Consider the following 15,345-nt stretch of genomic DNA (forward strand, 5'->3'; position numbering starts at 1 on the left):
CATGAAGGCAGCTATTCTGTCCTACATGGGCCAGCTTAGGAATCAAGAGAAGAGAGATGAAATGTGCTTCTTTGAGGAAAGACTGAAGGAGGCATGAAAACTGTCTGCATATGTGTAAAAGATGGCTATAAAGGAGACAGGAATCCATTACTTCTAGTCACTGAGGCAGAACAACTAATGGGTTTAACAACTATTAGGCAAACTAACTTAGATCAGCTGAACAGATGTGATGTCAAGGGAACTGTGGAGCTATTCACCGTCAGTCTTGTACACTAGTACTCTAAATCCCAAGGGATTGCCATCATCCTGCATCAAGGATGTTTATTTTGCAATCTGCAGCTTTTCCTCATCCTAGCATCCTGAATAGCAGACATGCTGCTCTGTGTTTCACAGCAACAGCCTACTACTAACCCACCAAAAGGAAATTCTGGAGCAGTGATTTGGGTGGGAGAGAGAGGGAAAACAAAAGGCTGCATGTGAAGATACCAACTATGCAAATAGTTCATATATGTAAAAATAATGGTATTTCATCAAAGTCTCATGTGGAACTAAATATTTAGCACTAACAAGAGTTAATGGCAGCACTCAGAGGCTTAGTAAATCACAACTACTGCCAACAGTTCATATGCTCTCTCTTTAAACTGCAAGCTACACAGAGAATTCCTGCCTGCACTAAGATTCCTAAGTGGTTTACTGCACCCTCTGCTGGCTAACCAAGCCATTTTCGTTTTGTAGACACCACACATGCAATAACATGCATGACGAAAAGGAGCTCTCGCAAAGATGCACACACCAATGGTGGATTAATGTCACCATTACATCTCCTGTGATACTATAGCTATATCAACTGGCTTTGCTGTAGTAAGATACAACTTTTTGCTGCTGTTTCAAGTTTGCAGGTCACTGTCTAGAATTTTAAATATTCTCTACCAAAAGAGCTTAAATGGTGGTGAAAGATCAAACTAGTATAAAACTATATATGGTACATAGGAAACAAATATTTAATAACGGGGTCTTCAATTTCCAGAGAAAAGTATAATACGATCCAATGGCTGGAAGTTGAAGCTAAACAAATTCAGATGGGAAATAAGAAGCAAATTTTTAATACTGAGAATAATTAATGGGCAAATTTAATGGGCAGGAGGTTTAAAACAAATAAAAGGAAGTTCTTCTTCACTCAGCAACCTGTGGAACTCCTTGCCTGAGGAGGTTGTGAAGGCTAGGACTATAACAGGGTTTAAAAGAGAACTGGAAAAATTCATGGAGGTTAAGCCCATTAACGGCTATTAGCCAGGATGGGTAAGGAACGGTGTCCCTAGCCTCTGTTTGTCAGAGGGTGGAGCTGGATGGCAGGAGAGAGATCACTTGAATATTACCTGTTAGGTTCACTCCCTCTGGGGCACCTGGTATTGGCCACTGTCGGTAGACGGGATACTGGGCTGGATGGACCTTTGGTCTGACCCAATATGGCGATTCTTATGTTCTAACCACTGGAGCAACTTACAAAGAGTCGTGGGGGATTCTCCTTCATTGACAATTTTTGAATCAAGATTGGATGTTTTTCTAAACGATATGTCTAGGAATTATTTTGGGGAAGTTCTATAGCCTGTGTTATATAGGAGGTCAGACTAGATGATCACAGTGGTCCCTTCTAGCCTTGAAATCTATGAAAAGGTTAAAGAAGAAACAGAATCTGTTCCAGGCTAAGTTTGTTCCTGTTCTCATTAATATAGTGCCCACAACCTGCCAGAACCAAATCTGGATGCCTATAATTAGGCAGCTAAATCAAAATATAGGTAATAAAAGCAACCCAAGTGTCTGAGTACCCGCTGCCACTGACTGCAATGGGAACTGGAGGGAGGACAGTAGAGAGGACTCATTTATTTAGTAGTAAGATTTGGAGCTAAGTGCCTAAGAACAGGCACCCAAACTGGCCTAGGCACTTTACAAATAGAGATGAAGAAAAGGCCTCTGCCACAAAGAGCTTACAACCTAGATGGACAACACACAGATGAAGCCAGGCAAAAGCGACTCCACAAAAGTGCAAAGAACGACCAGACAGTGCAAGCAGAGCAAACCTCTGGTGAGTTCCAGCATTCCCTTTTTTTAACCCCCTGCAAATTAACCCAGTCCAGAGGGGAGGATTACAGTGTGCAGGATTTTGGAGAAAAGTGCGTATTCAGAAGTGACTTGATGGAGGACGGGGCAGAAGCACAAAGGACCATATCAGGCAGAGGACAGGTACTGGAGACAGGAAAGATTTCAGCGTGCACGTTGAGACAAAGGGTGAAAATAAAATGTTAAAAATCTCTAATACAAGTCAACATTCAGCAGTATAATTGTTCTGTGTGTACTGTATATACATACAACACAAAGAAATCCACTTATTAGTGCATGAAAGTACTTTCAATCAAAAAGATTTTGGAAGGACATTTTGACCTTTTTGCCTGACTCAGGGAAGATGATTTTCTCCTTCCAGAAACAGCACCACAATGTAAATGAGACATTAGGACAAACATATGAAATGTATGCAAGAATTAAGGAGCTGCAGCTGGTTTCTTTGCAGCTTCCCCTCTCTACTGCACTCAGTGGAAAACAGCACAGTGAATGACAATACGTTTGTTACAATGTAAACAGATGTGCTGCTGCCCTGTTATGACAGCCTAGCAAAAACTGTCTCAATAGCTGCAGCAGCCAGAGAGGTGAGTTCTCTGCCCTCCACCAGCAGAAAGCCTGACATTCGGCCTAACTGAGACAGTTAGCTTTTGCCTTCCTCCATTTTTCTTTTTTAAAACAAAGGCAAACACAACGTCAGTGCACTGAGAAGTTTTCCCAATTAAAAATTAAGTCAGGAAACATAAAAAAGTACCAACAGCAATGTTAACTCAGCCATTCCACATGTACAGACAATGTTCTCGTCAATCTTTTCTACTTAAAATGTGTAGCTTAGTATTCTTACTTATGGTATAAAATGCAGGAGGATAAAACAGAAAGAGACAGAAAACGGATCCACGTTAACACTGCCAATGGAAACCTTTACATTCCTGACAATGATCTGAATTGTGCAGCCATAATAATGTATTCAATCTGTATTTTTACATTTATTTATATTATACTGCACAACAACACTTAAACTGCCAGACTAGGGGAGTGCTGAAATTAATTTATCATAATCAATACGGACAAAATGTAATTTCCAAAATCTGAAATTGGTATTGAAGCTGGTATTGTTCAAAAATAATGTGCTTAACCCATTCTCGCAGTTGTTAAACAAATGAAAAAAGATTCCAAAAACAGATACTGTGGTGATGAACACAGTATAAGAATCTAAACAAAAAAAGTCTTCGAGCATGATTGTGCATGGACATCCTTCATCAGAGACGGCAAAAGGACATAAATACCCTAAAATTGTGTAAAATTGTACTATATGCCTTGACATTCTAGACCTATCAGTGTCCCTTCTCCCTTCTGATTTTAATAAGTGTGCAGAAATTTTAATAAAATATGCACACTGACACTATCTAATAAACTAGTGATGTTTACAGAAAGTCCTATTTGTTATTTTAACTAAGTTAGTAAGAATACGGTTGAGTTTGTGTGGATTCAAGAATTTACTTACTTAATATTTCTGCTGAATTTTCAACTGGAAAAAAAAACAAAAACACCCCACCTCCGATTCCTCACATTCTGTCCTAAACTGTTGTACAACATTTCCCATCTTTGAATTTAAACAGCACACTGCTATGTATGTATTCTATAAGTACTTCAGAAATCACCAAATTGAAAGATGCTATTGGTACATCAAGGTTTTTTATTGTGATTTTACTATTTGTACACGCTAGTGACTCAATTTTTTCCTCTTATGTACATTGCTATTAAATTTAGTTTTAATGTAGCACTGTACAGAGTACACTTTATCTTTATTATTTCTAGAATGTAAAGCAATTAACACTGCTCCTTGCTACATAAAATCCCAGTATTCTTCTTATATAAAGAAGTGTTTAGCATGCCAAATTCTTGGCACGTGTGAATAAGGTCTTAATGGAAGGAGAGCGTATGGTATAAAATTTGTATATATTGAAGATCTGGGAGGGAAGGAGAGTGAAATCCTAGGTAATGCATGTTGCACAAATTAAGTAGGGTTGTTAAATTGTAAAATTGGCTAAAATATGATTGTGCAAAAAATTGCTCAAGCCTGGTCAGATACAGAATTGTTTAAATTACCTAAGTACTTCTTCTGCCTGCCAGGCAGCATCTTCCTCTTCTTCCCAGGCATTAGTATTTTCCTGCCAAGTATCCAAGTCTCCTAGTTCAGGCTGAAAACAAAAGACCAAGAATATAATAAACATACGCAAACCATCTCCCCACCTCATTTCCAGATAAAACTATGTTGAAACTCAGAAAGCAAGGCTATTTAGTGTTAAGGGGTTTATATATCTGCTTCATGACAATATGGAAAGATCCTCTCCAAGTACCAGACAGGATTGTTTTGAGTTTCCCAACCATCCCCCCCACTCAAAAAACCCCAAACAAACAAACAAAAAACCCCACCCCAAAATCAAAACCCACAACAAACCACAGTGAAGATGTTAAAAACAACTACTGATCTGAATGCAGTGAAGCCAAATACTGATGGAGCTAGCCTGCTTTCTTTAGAACCAGGTACTAAAACATCTGCCTAGCTTCCAGAATTTTCTAGATTCTAGCAAAGTCCCCACCCACTGCTACTCATCCACATGCTTTCCCCACTTTCCAATGTATAATATCAATTATTATCTATCTTAGATACTTATATGGCCTCAATTACGGTAATGTAAAGTGATGTGACCCCTGAAAAAACCCCTAGTGTAGATGCAGTTATATCAGCAAAACTGCACTTTTACTATTATAGCTTGTTTTACCCTTTTGGGGGAGGGGGTGGTTTTCCTCTACTGGTGCAAAGTGCAGCTTTGCTGGTACAGCTGTGTCCACACTAGGAGTACTTTAACATTATAGTAGTTTTCCTCTACTGATAAAATGCTCCTAATGTTGACGTAGCCTAAGTGACCTGTTGAAGGTCAAACAGGAAGTCTATGGCAATGCAGGGAATTGAACTCAAGTCTCCCGAGTTCCAGGCTAGTACCCTTCCACCAGACTCTCATTCCTCATTACTGATGACATCTTTTCCCCTTCCTAAGCTGAGACAATTTCTATGACTTTCTTATTGTTCCTCAATAGACACAACAAGAACGTTGATGCTTTTACCACTTCTTTTTTATCTTTCCAAGTTAATAACAGTTTTCACACAGACTGAAATTAGAACTCAATGTTTCTAAGTGTATGTTATCCATATGTACTTCTACAATTCAGTGACAGGTTATTAGAAGCAGAAGTTATGCAAGAAATAAATTTAAATATTTATAAAAAAAAAACTATTCTACCATTCTAAAAAGGTATCACTCATTTACAGAGCACCTTATATCTTCAGAGTACTTTGCAAACAAATTAATCCTACCTATACTCTGAGTAAGGCAAGTATCGCCTCATTTTACATATGGTGTTATACCCCACATTTCTTGTCCGAGTACATCACCTTTGTTGTCAAGGCAAACACGGTCAGCATAAGTGCATGAAAATCAATGCAAATTGTTCTTCTGCCCTTTCACTGTGGAATTAACATGTAATCTCCAAAAAGCCTAGAACTCTCTGGTTTAGGAGATATGGTAACACTCAGGATGTATCTCAGACTAATTTCCAGCAGGCTGACTTGTATTCCCTTCTCCGCATCTCCTCTTTTCAAGAGCAAGGCAGACACCAGGTAGTGACAGTACTAATTCAACTAATTCACCAATTCAATTCAGCATTGCCTGCTCAAATAGCTCTTATTCTTTATCAACAATTCAGGTACTTTATAGCTACTTAATATCCCTCCTCCCAGCCAGACCTTTCTACTGAGGAGCAGACACATTGCCATATAAATAAGAATCAAAACATACAGCATACTTACAGACTGGTGAATAAAAGGAATATCTTGTGTGGCTGCTAATCTACTAGAAAATCCTGCATTTCCATCTGGGATCCCAAAATGTAAAGGTTCTCTTTTTTTAATAACAATCTGAAAGACAACAACATTGAAAAAGGGGAAAGGAGAAGAAGAGGGGAGGAAGTCCGAGTTTTATACCTCCATTGAGAGCTAATAAGAGCACGATACTATTTCTTCAGCGCTATAATACACTACACCTAGAAATGCCAAACCACATCCCTTTAAAAGAAGGACACTAAGTTAGATTTTTTTTAAACACCTGGCAATTTCTTTATGTGCTCCACTTCCACCAGTACAGACAGACACACAGTTTCTTGTATCAAAGGGGTAGCCATATTAGGCTGTATCCACAAAAACAATGAGGAGTCCGGTGACACCTTACAGGCTAACAGCTTTGTCTGGGCATAAGCTTTTGTGCATCTGAAAAAGTGAAAAGAAGTTTCTTCTCTTCTTGAAAGGCAGGTCAGTAAATGTAACATGGTGACTAAGAGCATCATGTTCCTTTTTAGAGGCTTACCCTCAAACAAGATAAGAGCCTACACACACATTCTGTCTCTAGCATCTGAAATCCACAGAAATGCAAATCCAAATACAGGCCACCACTTTGTAATAATCCACCATCATTCATCAGCAGGGCCTGAACCTGGGAAATTCAGTACCAAATCACAAGCCTCCACCAGCCAAGGGACTCCTTTAGCACAAGTGATGGAGGCCTGTGCTTTTGGGCTGAAGGTTCAAGGTTCATACCTGCTGATGATCCATGGTGGTTGTCATTCCACGAACAATGAGAATCTCAACTTTTGAGTATGCACTTCTGCCTCTCCAGCTGGAGGATTTCCACACTGAAACCAAAGTATGCATTTAACAACACTATGCAGCATGTGTAACTACAAATGCGGACCAACCAACCTATCACGAACTAATTTCCTGGTACTGATAGACCCAGGGACAGAGAAGAGGCAGAATTACCAAATTATAAACTTGCTATGCCCCAGCTGTCACCAGCACAAAGCAATGGGACCCAAATACCCCAGAGATGTTAAGGAAAAGGAAAAAAAAGGCAAGTTAAACAGATTTCAGCCAAGCTATTGATTACATCACCAAATAAACAGAGCTAGGCACAAAAAGCAAGTATTCCTCTTTTCACATTTCTCAAGGATGTGTCAGGAAAGGCCTACAAAGATATGGAGAGATCTCCAAGTACTGCCCAGAAGACACATCACCATTTGCAGAAGAAAGCAAACTGAAATAATAGTACTTTGGGTATGTCTACATTCAAACTGGTGTAATTTCCAGCTGGAGGAGACATACCTATGCTAACTCTGATCAAGCTAGCGTGCTAAAAATGGAAGCGTAGAAGCAGCACCATGAGTAGCGTGAGGGAATAGCAGCCATGAGTAGGTACTTAGTGTCTTGGAGGGATCATCCTTGGGGGAAACTAGCTCCTTACTCTGCTTGTGCTGCCACAGCTACACTTCTATTTTTATGCATGCTAGCTTGATCGGAGCTAGCACAGGTGTGTCTCTTCAAGATGGAAATTAGACCTTCCAGCTCGAATGTAGATATACCCTTAGAGAACGTATTGACAGTATTGTCAAGTGCAGTTCTTCAACTGAAACACCTCCGTTTTTATCCCAGGAGACTGATGTGGATCTAGTCAAATGTTTTATGTTAAGGTAAGAAAGGCCCAGCCAGCTTGTATGCTTTTGATATGCAGTTTTATCATATTAGCTAACAAACCTAAACACTGGGGCAGAACAGAGTATTTACGAAGACGACTCATTACTCAAAATAGCAGCGCAGCCTCTTTATAGTTTATAATTAGGTCTGTCAAGTGATTAAAAAAATTAATCATGATTAATCGTGCTGTTAAACAGCAGAATACCATTTATGTAAATATTTCTGGATGTTTTCCACAATTTCAAATATATTGATTTCAATTACCACACAGAATAGAAAGTGTACAGTGCTCACTTTACATTTATTTTTTATTATAAATATTTGCACTGTAAAAATAAATAAGTCATATTTTTCAATTCACGTTTCACTACAGTACTTGTACTAGCTCTTTGTCATGAAATTGGAACTTACAAATGTAGAGTTATGTACAAAAAATAACTGCATTCAAAAATAAAACAATGTAAAACTTTAGAGCCTAAGGCGATGTCTACACTACAGCCCGGATCCACGCTCTGAGATCGATCCACCGGCGGTCGATTTAGTGGGTGTAGTGAAGACCTGCCAAATCGACAGCAGATCGCTCTCCAGTCGACCCCTGTACTCTACCCCCGAGGAGAAGAGTAAGGCGAGTTGACGGGAGAGTTTCTCCCGTCGACACCCGCGGTGAGGACCCCGCAGTAACTCGACCTAAGGTATGTCGACTCCAGCTATGTTATTCACGTAGCTGGAGTTGCGTAGCGCAGGTCAACTTACCACAGTAGTGTAGACCCAGCCTACAAGTCCACTCTGTCCTACCTCTTGTTCAGCCAATCGCTCAGACGAACAAGTTTGTTTACATTTCCAGGAGATAATGCTGCCCCATTCTTGTTTAAAATGTCACCTGAAAGTGAGAACAGACATTCGCATGGCACTGTTGTAGCTGGTGTTGCAAGATATTTATGTGCCATATACATTAAAGATTCGTATGCCCCTTCATGCTTTGGCCACCATTCCAGAGGTCATGCGTCCATGTTGATGATGGGTTCTGCTCGATAACAATCCAAAGCTGTGCAGACTAACGCATGTTCATTTTCATCATCATGAGTCAAAGGTCACCAGCAGAAGGTTGATTTTCTTTTTTGGTGGTTCGGGTTCTGTAGTTTGCACATCGGAGAGTTGCTCTTTTAAGACTTCTGAAAGCATGCTCCACACCCCATCCCTCTCAGATTTTGGAAGGCACTTCATATTCTTAAACCTTGGGTCGAGTGTTGTAGCGATCTTCAGAAATCTCACATTTGACAAAACGCAAAGAAGGTACCAATCGGCTGTGAAAGTGTTCTTAAAATGAGCAACATGCTGGGTCATCATGAGAGACTGCTATAACATGAAATATATGGCAGAATTTGGGTAAAACACAGAGCAGGAGACATACAATTCTCCCCCAAGGATTTCAGTCACATTTAATAAACACATTTTTTTAATGAGCGTCATCAGCATGGAAGCATGTCCTCTGGAATGGTGGCTGTAGCATGAAGGGGCATACAAATGTTTAGCATTTCTGGCACTTACATACCTTGCAATGCCGGCTACAAAAGTGCCATGCGAACATCTGTTCTCACTTTCAGGTGACACTGCAAATAAGAAGAGGGCAGCAGTATTTCCTGTAAATGTAAACAAACTTTTTTCTCTTAGTGATTGGCTGCACAGGAAGTAGGATTGAGTAGATTTGTAGGCTGTAAAGTTTTACATTGCTTTGTTTTTGAGTAACAACAACAAAAAAAATCTATGTTTGTAAGTTGTGCTTTCACAATACTATGGTACTTGTATGAGGTGAATTGAAAAATACTATTTCTTTTATCGTTTTTATAGCGTGAATAATTGTAATAAAAAATAATATAAAATGAGCACTGTGCACTTTGTATTCTGTGTTGCGACTGAAATCAATATATTTGAAAATGTAGAATAAATTTCAATTTGCTATTCTATTGTTTAACAGTGCAATTAAAACTGCGATTATTTTTTTTGAGTTAATCACAATCAACAGCCCTATTTATATTAGACAGGCATGTCTAAAACTGTATATTTTCATCACAGACACAAATCTCTCATTAACTAAAATATTTCTGCACAAATCTCTCGATTCCCAGTACTGAAAAATGTATTTCAAAATTTGATTTCAGTATCACCCCACGCCACCCACGCTTCCCAGAATATACTCTGATTAGGGGACTTTCAAGTCATTGCTTGAATTTAAAAAACAGTAGAACATATTCCATCAAGGAAATCCAGGTGGTAAATTCTCCCTCCCACCCCACCTTCTCTGACAAAAGAAAGATTAGCCCATATCTTTCTATCTCTTCTCTTTTCAGTTCCACATCAGAAAGCAGAATAAAACGGATGCAGAGAAGCACAATGCAAATAGATATCTAATACTCCTGGGGTAATTCTGCGCCACTGCACAATTCAGAATTTTACAGAAATTAATGTTGCAGAAATGGGCTGCAGAGATGTTGGCCACCACTAGGGCCCACTGTACCTGGCAGAGCCCAGCCTGCAAATAGAAGACAAGGGTGCGGGGAGGGAACTGGAGGGTTCCCGGCAGCTGAAGTTCTCAGCACACCCTGAAGAAAGGAGGGCGGCGGTATGCAGGAAATGCCATACAGGCCCAGGACCCAGCATCAGACTGTTTCTCCCTCTGGATCACTGAGCTCTAGGAGTCTGAGTGGAGGCTGGAGGTGGAGGGAGGCCCTGCAGCTGATCTCTGGGGTCGGTATAGGGTGAGAGTGTCTGGGCTTTGGGGGCGGGGGGGGGTTGCATCTGGGTTCTAGGAGAAGAGGGGGTGAGAGTGTCTGGGATGGTGGGTGTAGCTGGCTCTTGGGGGAGGGGATGTGAGCGTCTGGGTGGGGGGGGGCCATGGCTGGGCTCTGGGAGTGAGGGGGTATGAGTGTCTGACCCCCACTCTGGGCTCTGGGTGTCAGACAGTGAAACAGGAACTGGGTTTCTTAAACTCTCTACTCCCAGGGGAACTTTTGTGTATGTCTGTATTGTTACAGACATACTTGCTGACAGGTATTTTAAAATAAATTACTAAAATAACTGAAACTGGCATGATTATTTTGACAAATAAAATTTGCAGAATTTTAAAATATTGTGTACAGAATTCCCCCTGGAGTAATACAAGTCCCCAAAACACATCAGTTAGGGCATCCAAATTAGATACCAGAAATTGGGCTACTGAATTTTTGCCTGAAAGCCCTGCTATTTATAGTTTACCTACAAATTATTTCAAATTTCATAAATAGATTTAATAAACATATTTGCATGAATGAAACCTACTTTCTGTGTTTTCCTTATAGTTGGCGTCATGTCCTTAAAATAATCAGGCTCCAGTTGTTCTGAAGCATTCTGTTGTGTGGCCACATTCCCGTTACCTCCTTCAATCTTCACACTGGTTGGTGCTTCTTCATCCCATGAAGTCCAATCTTCTACTTCAGACTGAATACAATTGAACAACATCACTTTAGCATTTGACTTGTAAATGCAAGATTATAACACATTTCACTGGTTCAACAAGGTTAGTAGAATTGCTGTTTTACTCCACATCACCCAGCCCTTTAGAGACATTACCTGTTTAGGAACAGATGAATAATCCACTGTAGTTGGCAAAGTTATTTGGTCTCCACTTAACTTTCGTCCTCTTCCAGACCTGAAAGAGAAATGTAGGATTCCTCCAAGGTCTGAGAACATGAGCACTACATTAAAACGAAAAGAGCTGCTGAAGGCTAAATGAGCTAGTGGAAGAAAGGAACTTGATGAAAATCATGGCTAAATCAATAACTGAACAGAAATAACCCAAGAAGCGGTTTTAATACAATGTTGATAATAGGATTAAAAAGGGACTCACTAAACAAAGTTAATATGGAAAACAATTTTTTTCAGTTTAATAATTTTAAAAGGTGATGTTAGTAAGAAAGTAAAAAGTTCAGTTTACTTTCCACTATTTATATACTTGCTTTACACACCCTGCATTTCTCTCAGCTTGGACAATGGAATTTATAATCAATTTCACTTTCAAATTCTCAGTGCTTCAATGTTTGGGTTGTGAACACTGCAGGCTATGTTAGTTCAAAGACAACTTTTCCCTTAGAATTTTTTTTTAAATTCCTTGGAAACACTTTTGTAGCTTTTAGGTTTTATAAAAAGGTTTGAATTTTACAAATTTATATTTTGAGCTAACAGTTTCCCTGTAATGTGACCACTTAATAAAACAGAGAATACTACTAGATTTCTAATGTGAGGGACAGGTAGGACAGGATTATATAAGATTCACAGCTGCTATTCAACATGTAGGACCATTTTGAGTGTTGCAGTTTTATCCATCACGCCAGGAAATTTCCTTAGAAGACAGAATGAAAAACTGACCATTTATGGTTCACACCAAACCATTGAGAGGTTGTGTCAGCACCTGCCCTGTAACCCTGGATGCCTTATGTGCTCGGTTGCTGTGGCTCACTGCCCGGATACCAACAGCTAGCAGACAAGCATGCAGTTCCTTGAGGTCTGTGTGTTGTGCAGTCCTAGATCAGCAAACTGCCCCCAGCAGCCCACCTATAACACAAGAGCCCTACCATGGTCTGCATCAGCCTGGGTTACTACTTGCAGGACGACCCCAACGCGCCCCCAGTCCTGATTTTCCCCAAAACCATCAGCCCTGAAGTGTCCAGTCCTCTCCTGGAACACACAGAAGTAAAAAAGGTTTGTTTTCCCTTTATAGAGACAAAGCGCAGCTTATTTTAACTGGCATTAACAATCACAGAACTGGAATGGTTTAGATTAAAAGTAGAACAAGTTTATTTACGCAAAAGTTATATTATGTGAGTTCAAGTACAAGTAAATAGAAGTAACACACACTTTCTAGTGGCTAAGATCTAACTCAACAAGCTACAGCCTTTGTTCAAGGTAGATTTCTTACCAATGTTTCCTCCTTCCAGCCAGGGCTCTCTCTTAGTCAGGAACTTCCACAAAAGTACAAGGTGCTGGTTTCCCTGGGCTTCCTAGGTGAAAGATGCCAAAACGGCTTTCTGTCTCTGCTTATCTCTCTCAAAATTCATTGACCCTGTTCCACGAAGCATGAAGATCTCATCCTGTTCTTCCCATCCCCCTGCTGATTTCTATTTAAATGGTGTGTCCATTGTTTTCATTCCACCCTCCTTAATTTACATAGAAGACAGATAGCTGCCTTCTCTCCCATCTGGGGAAAAACAGTTTCTCTCCCTTTGTTTGGTCAGACTTTAAAGCATAATATTAGTGAGTATCCATAATTCCTCATATAGTGTTCACAATGATCTTTGTCACCAGTTCATATATGATACTTTACATGACCCATTTTAGATACAGATTATAACAGTGAGTTGGGGTACACTGGGCTGGTCAAGTCAGCTGAAACTCACTGCTGCATACCAGGAAATCCCTTGCCATCTGGATCTGAGGTTCTCATAGGGTCACACCTCCCCCCTTACAAAACTGCAGGAGGGTTAGCCACAGGCTGACCCATAGGAAGCAGGTCAGAACCCTCTTTCCTGGGCAGGGCATCTGCCACATTTTCTCTCCCGATCCCATATAGAAAAAACCTATTTTGTCTCCTTTGTCTGTTCACAGTCTCCAGGATGTAATATCAGAGAGTATCCATAATTTCACTTATAGTGCTGTTACAAACATTTCACAGTGATATTAATGACCAGTGTGTTATTAGATTTCAAGTGACATATTACATGTCACCTTAAATAAATATCACAACACCAAGTGTGAAACATAGTGAGTACGTCAGGTCTGACCAGAGTTGCTGACACAGAGTAGTGAACCACCAATGGGCCTCTATTTCACAGGAACTAGTGCCGTACAAGAACCAAGCAGGAAACTAACATTTCAAATGCCTGCCTTGCGTAACTCTCTCTTTAAGAACGCCAATAAATCAAGTTAGAACAAATATATTGTGGCTGATACAATATTATTGGGAGGGTTTGTTGGTTTTGGGTTTTTTGGTTTTTTTTTTAAATAAAATGACTGAACTTGTCAGACGTGTATGAACCTCATATCTTCCAACAGCAAAATCCTTCACAGTATAATCTAACGATAGGTCTTGCCTACACTAGGATATTACCACAGCTGTAGTTTCACCAGTGGAAGTTACAGTTTAGACAGAGTTCCAGTTTTTTCAACAGTGTCATCTAACTCTGCTTAGATTGTCTATATGGCGATTTAGCACACAGCCAACTGGGATGTAAATCTACAGCACAGCAGCTGATGTGCACTAACTGGCCAGGTGGACCCTGCTGCCACACACTAGAAGTTCCATAGTGTGCTCTGATCTACTGCTGTTTGAAACTTCTAATGCAGTGGCTCTCAACCTTTCCAGACTACTGCACCCCTTTCAAGAATCTGATTTGTCTTGTGTACCCCCAAGTTTCACCTCACTTAAATACTTACTTAAATACTTACAAAATCAGACATAAAAATACAAAAAAGTGTTACAGCACACTGTTGCTGAAAAACTTCTTACTGTCTCATTTTACCATAATTATAAAATAAATCAATTGGAATATAAATATTGTACTTACAGTGTACAGTATACAGAGCAATATAAACAAATAAATTGGCTATGAAATTTTAGTTTGTACTGACTTTGTTAGTGCTTTTTATGTAGCCTGTTGTAGAACTAGGCAAATATCTAGATGAGTTGATGTACCCCTTGGAAGACCTCTGAGTACCCCCAGGGGTACACAGACCCCTGGTTGAGAACCACTGTTCTAGTGCATGGCAGGAGCATCCAGATGGCCCCTTAGTGTGAAGCAGATTGGCATGCGGTAGATTCACATCCCAACTTATCATGCACTACACTGAAATACAAACAAGCCCTCAGATTTGCACACCAGTGAAGAATTATAGGTCTGAATTTTCCTTACATTGACAGTACAACATGGGATGACATGGAGAATATCTTTGAGCTATACAGTCTTTTCTTCCCTTTTCTGGTTGAGAGATCAGTTTCTGAAGTCAGCCATATAGAGCCTGAGCGCTTCAGGCCATTGCTCCTTTAGAAATTCTTTTCTAGTGCCGGATGGATAAATAGTTGGGGAAAGAGACCAAAGGACTAAATGAGCATTGCTCAGTGAATCCACATATCAGTTTAAGACCCTCATTAGAATACATGACAGGCGAACTGGACACAGACTGAGAATCCAATGTTTGTAGCAATGACCATAAACTGATTAAATTTAGCATTCTGCAGCCAATACAGAGGACATATTAGCGAACAGTAAGACAACTAAAAGGCTTACAGCCAAGGAAACTATTTGTTGCTAGATTGAGTGCTACACGCTCAAAGTTTCTGTTTCTATCCTTTATATGCAGAGAGTACACAGGCAAAATTTCAGAAGAAATGTGTGCTGTCAGTTCCCATTGTAGTGCATTAAAATGGGACACCACCAGCTTGAAAAGTTACATTTCAATACAAAAACATTGTGTCTATTATTGGTACACATCCTCCTGAAATTACTATAATAGGAAGACTACAAAATATATTTCTCTATTTTTCTGCAATGTGTTTACTTTATGAATGTGACAGCATTATGATTGTAATCAGTTCCACTATTTTGTTGATAGTC

General features: G+C 39.8%; 1 protein-coding gene across 2 annotated transcripts in view; it reads right to left on the bottom strand.

The window, feature by feature from the left end:
- EBAG9 (estrogen receptor binding site associated antigen 9) overlaps window positions 1–15,345 on the bottom strand; it is a 40,955-nt gene that overhangs the window by 4,408 nt on the left and 21,202 nt on the right. For both annotated transcript variants that reach the window (XM_074943930.1, XM_074943929.1), the window contains exons 3-6: window positions 11,309–11,387; window positions 11,018–11,176; window positions 5,987–6,094; window positions 4,225–4,316 (exon numbers count right to left, since the gene is read on the bottom strand). In XM_074943930.1, the coding sequence (XP_074800031.1) occupies window positions 4,225–4,316; window positions 5,987–6,094; window positions 11,018–11,176; window positions 11,309–11,387 (438 nt within the window). The remainder of the gene's footprint in view (window positions 1–4,224; window positions 4,317–5,986; window positions 6,095–11,017; window positions 11,177–11,308; window positions 11,388–15,345) is intronic.

Source organism: Natator depressus, chromosome 2 (assembly GCF_965152275.1).
Source record: "Natator depressus isolate rNatDep1 chromosome 2, rNatDep2.hap1, whole genome shotgun sequence".
Lineage (NCBI taxonomy): Eukaryota > Metazoa > Chordata > Testudines > Cheloniidae > Natator > Natator depressus.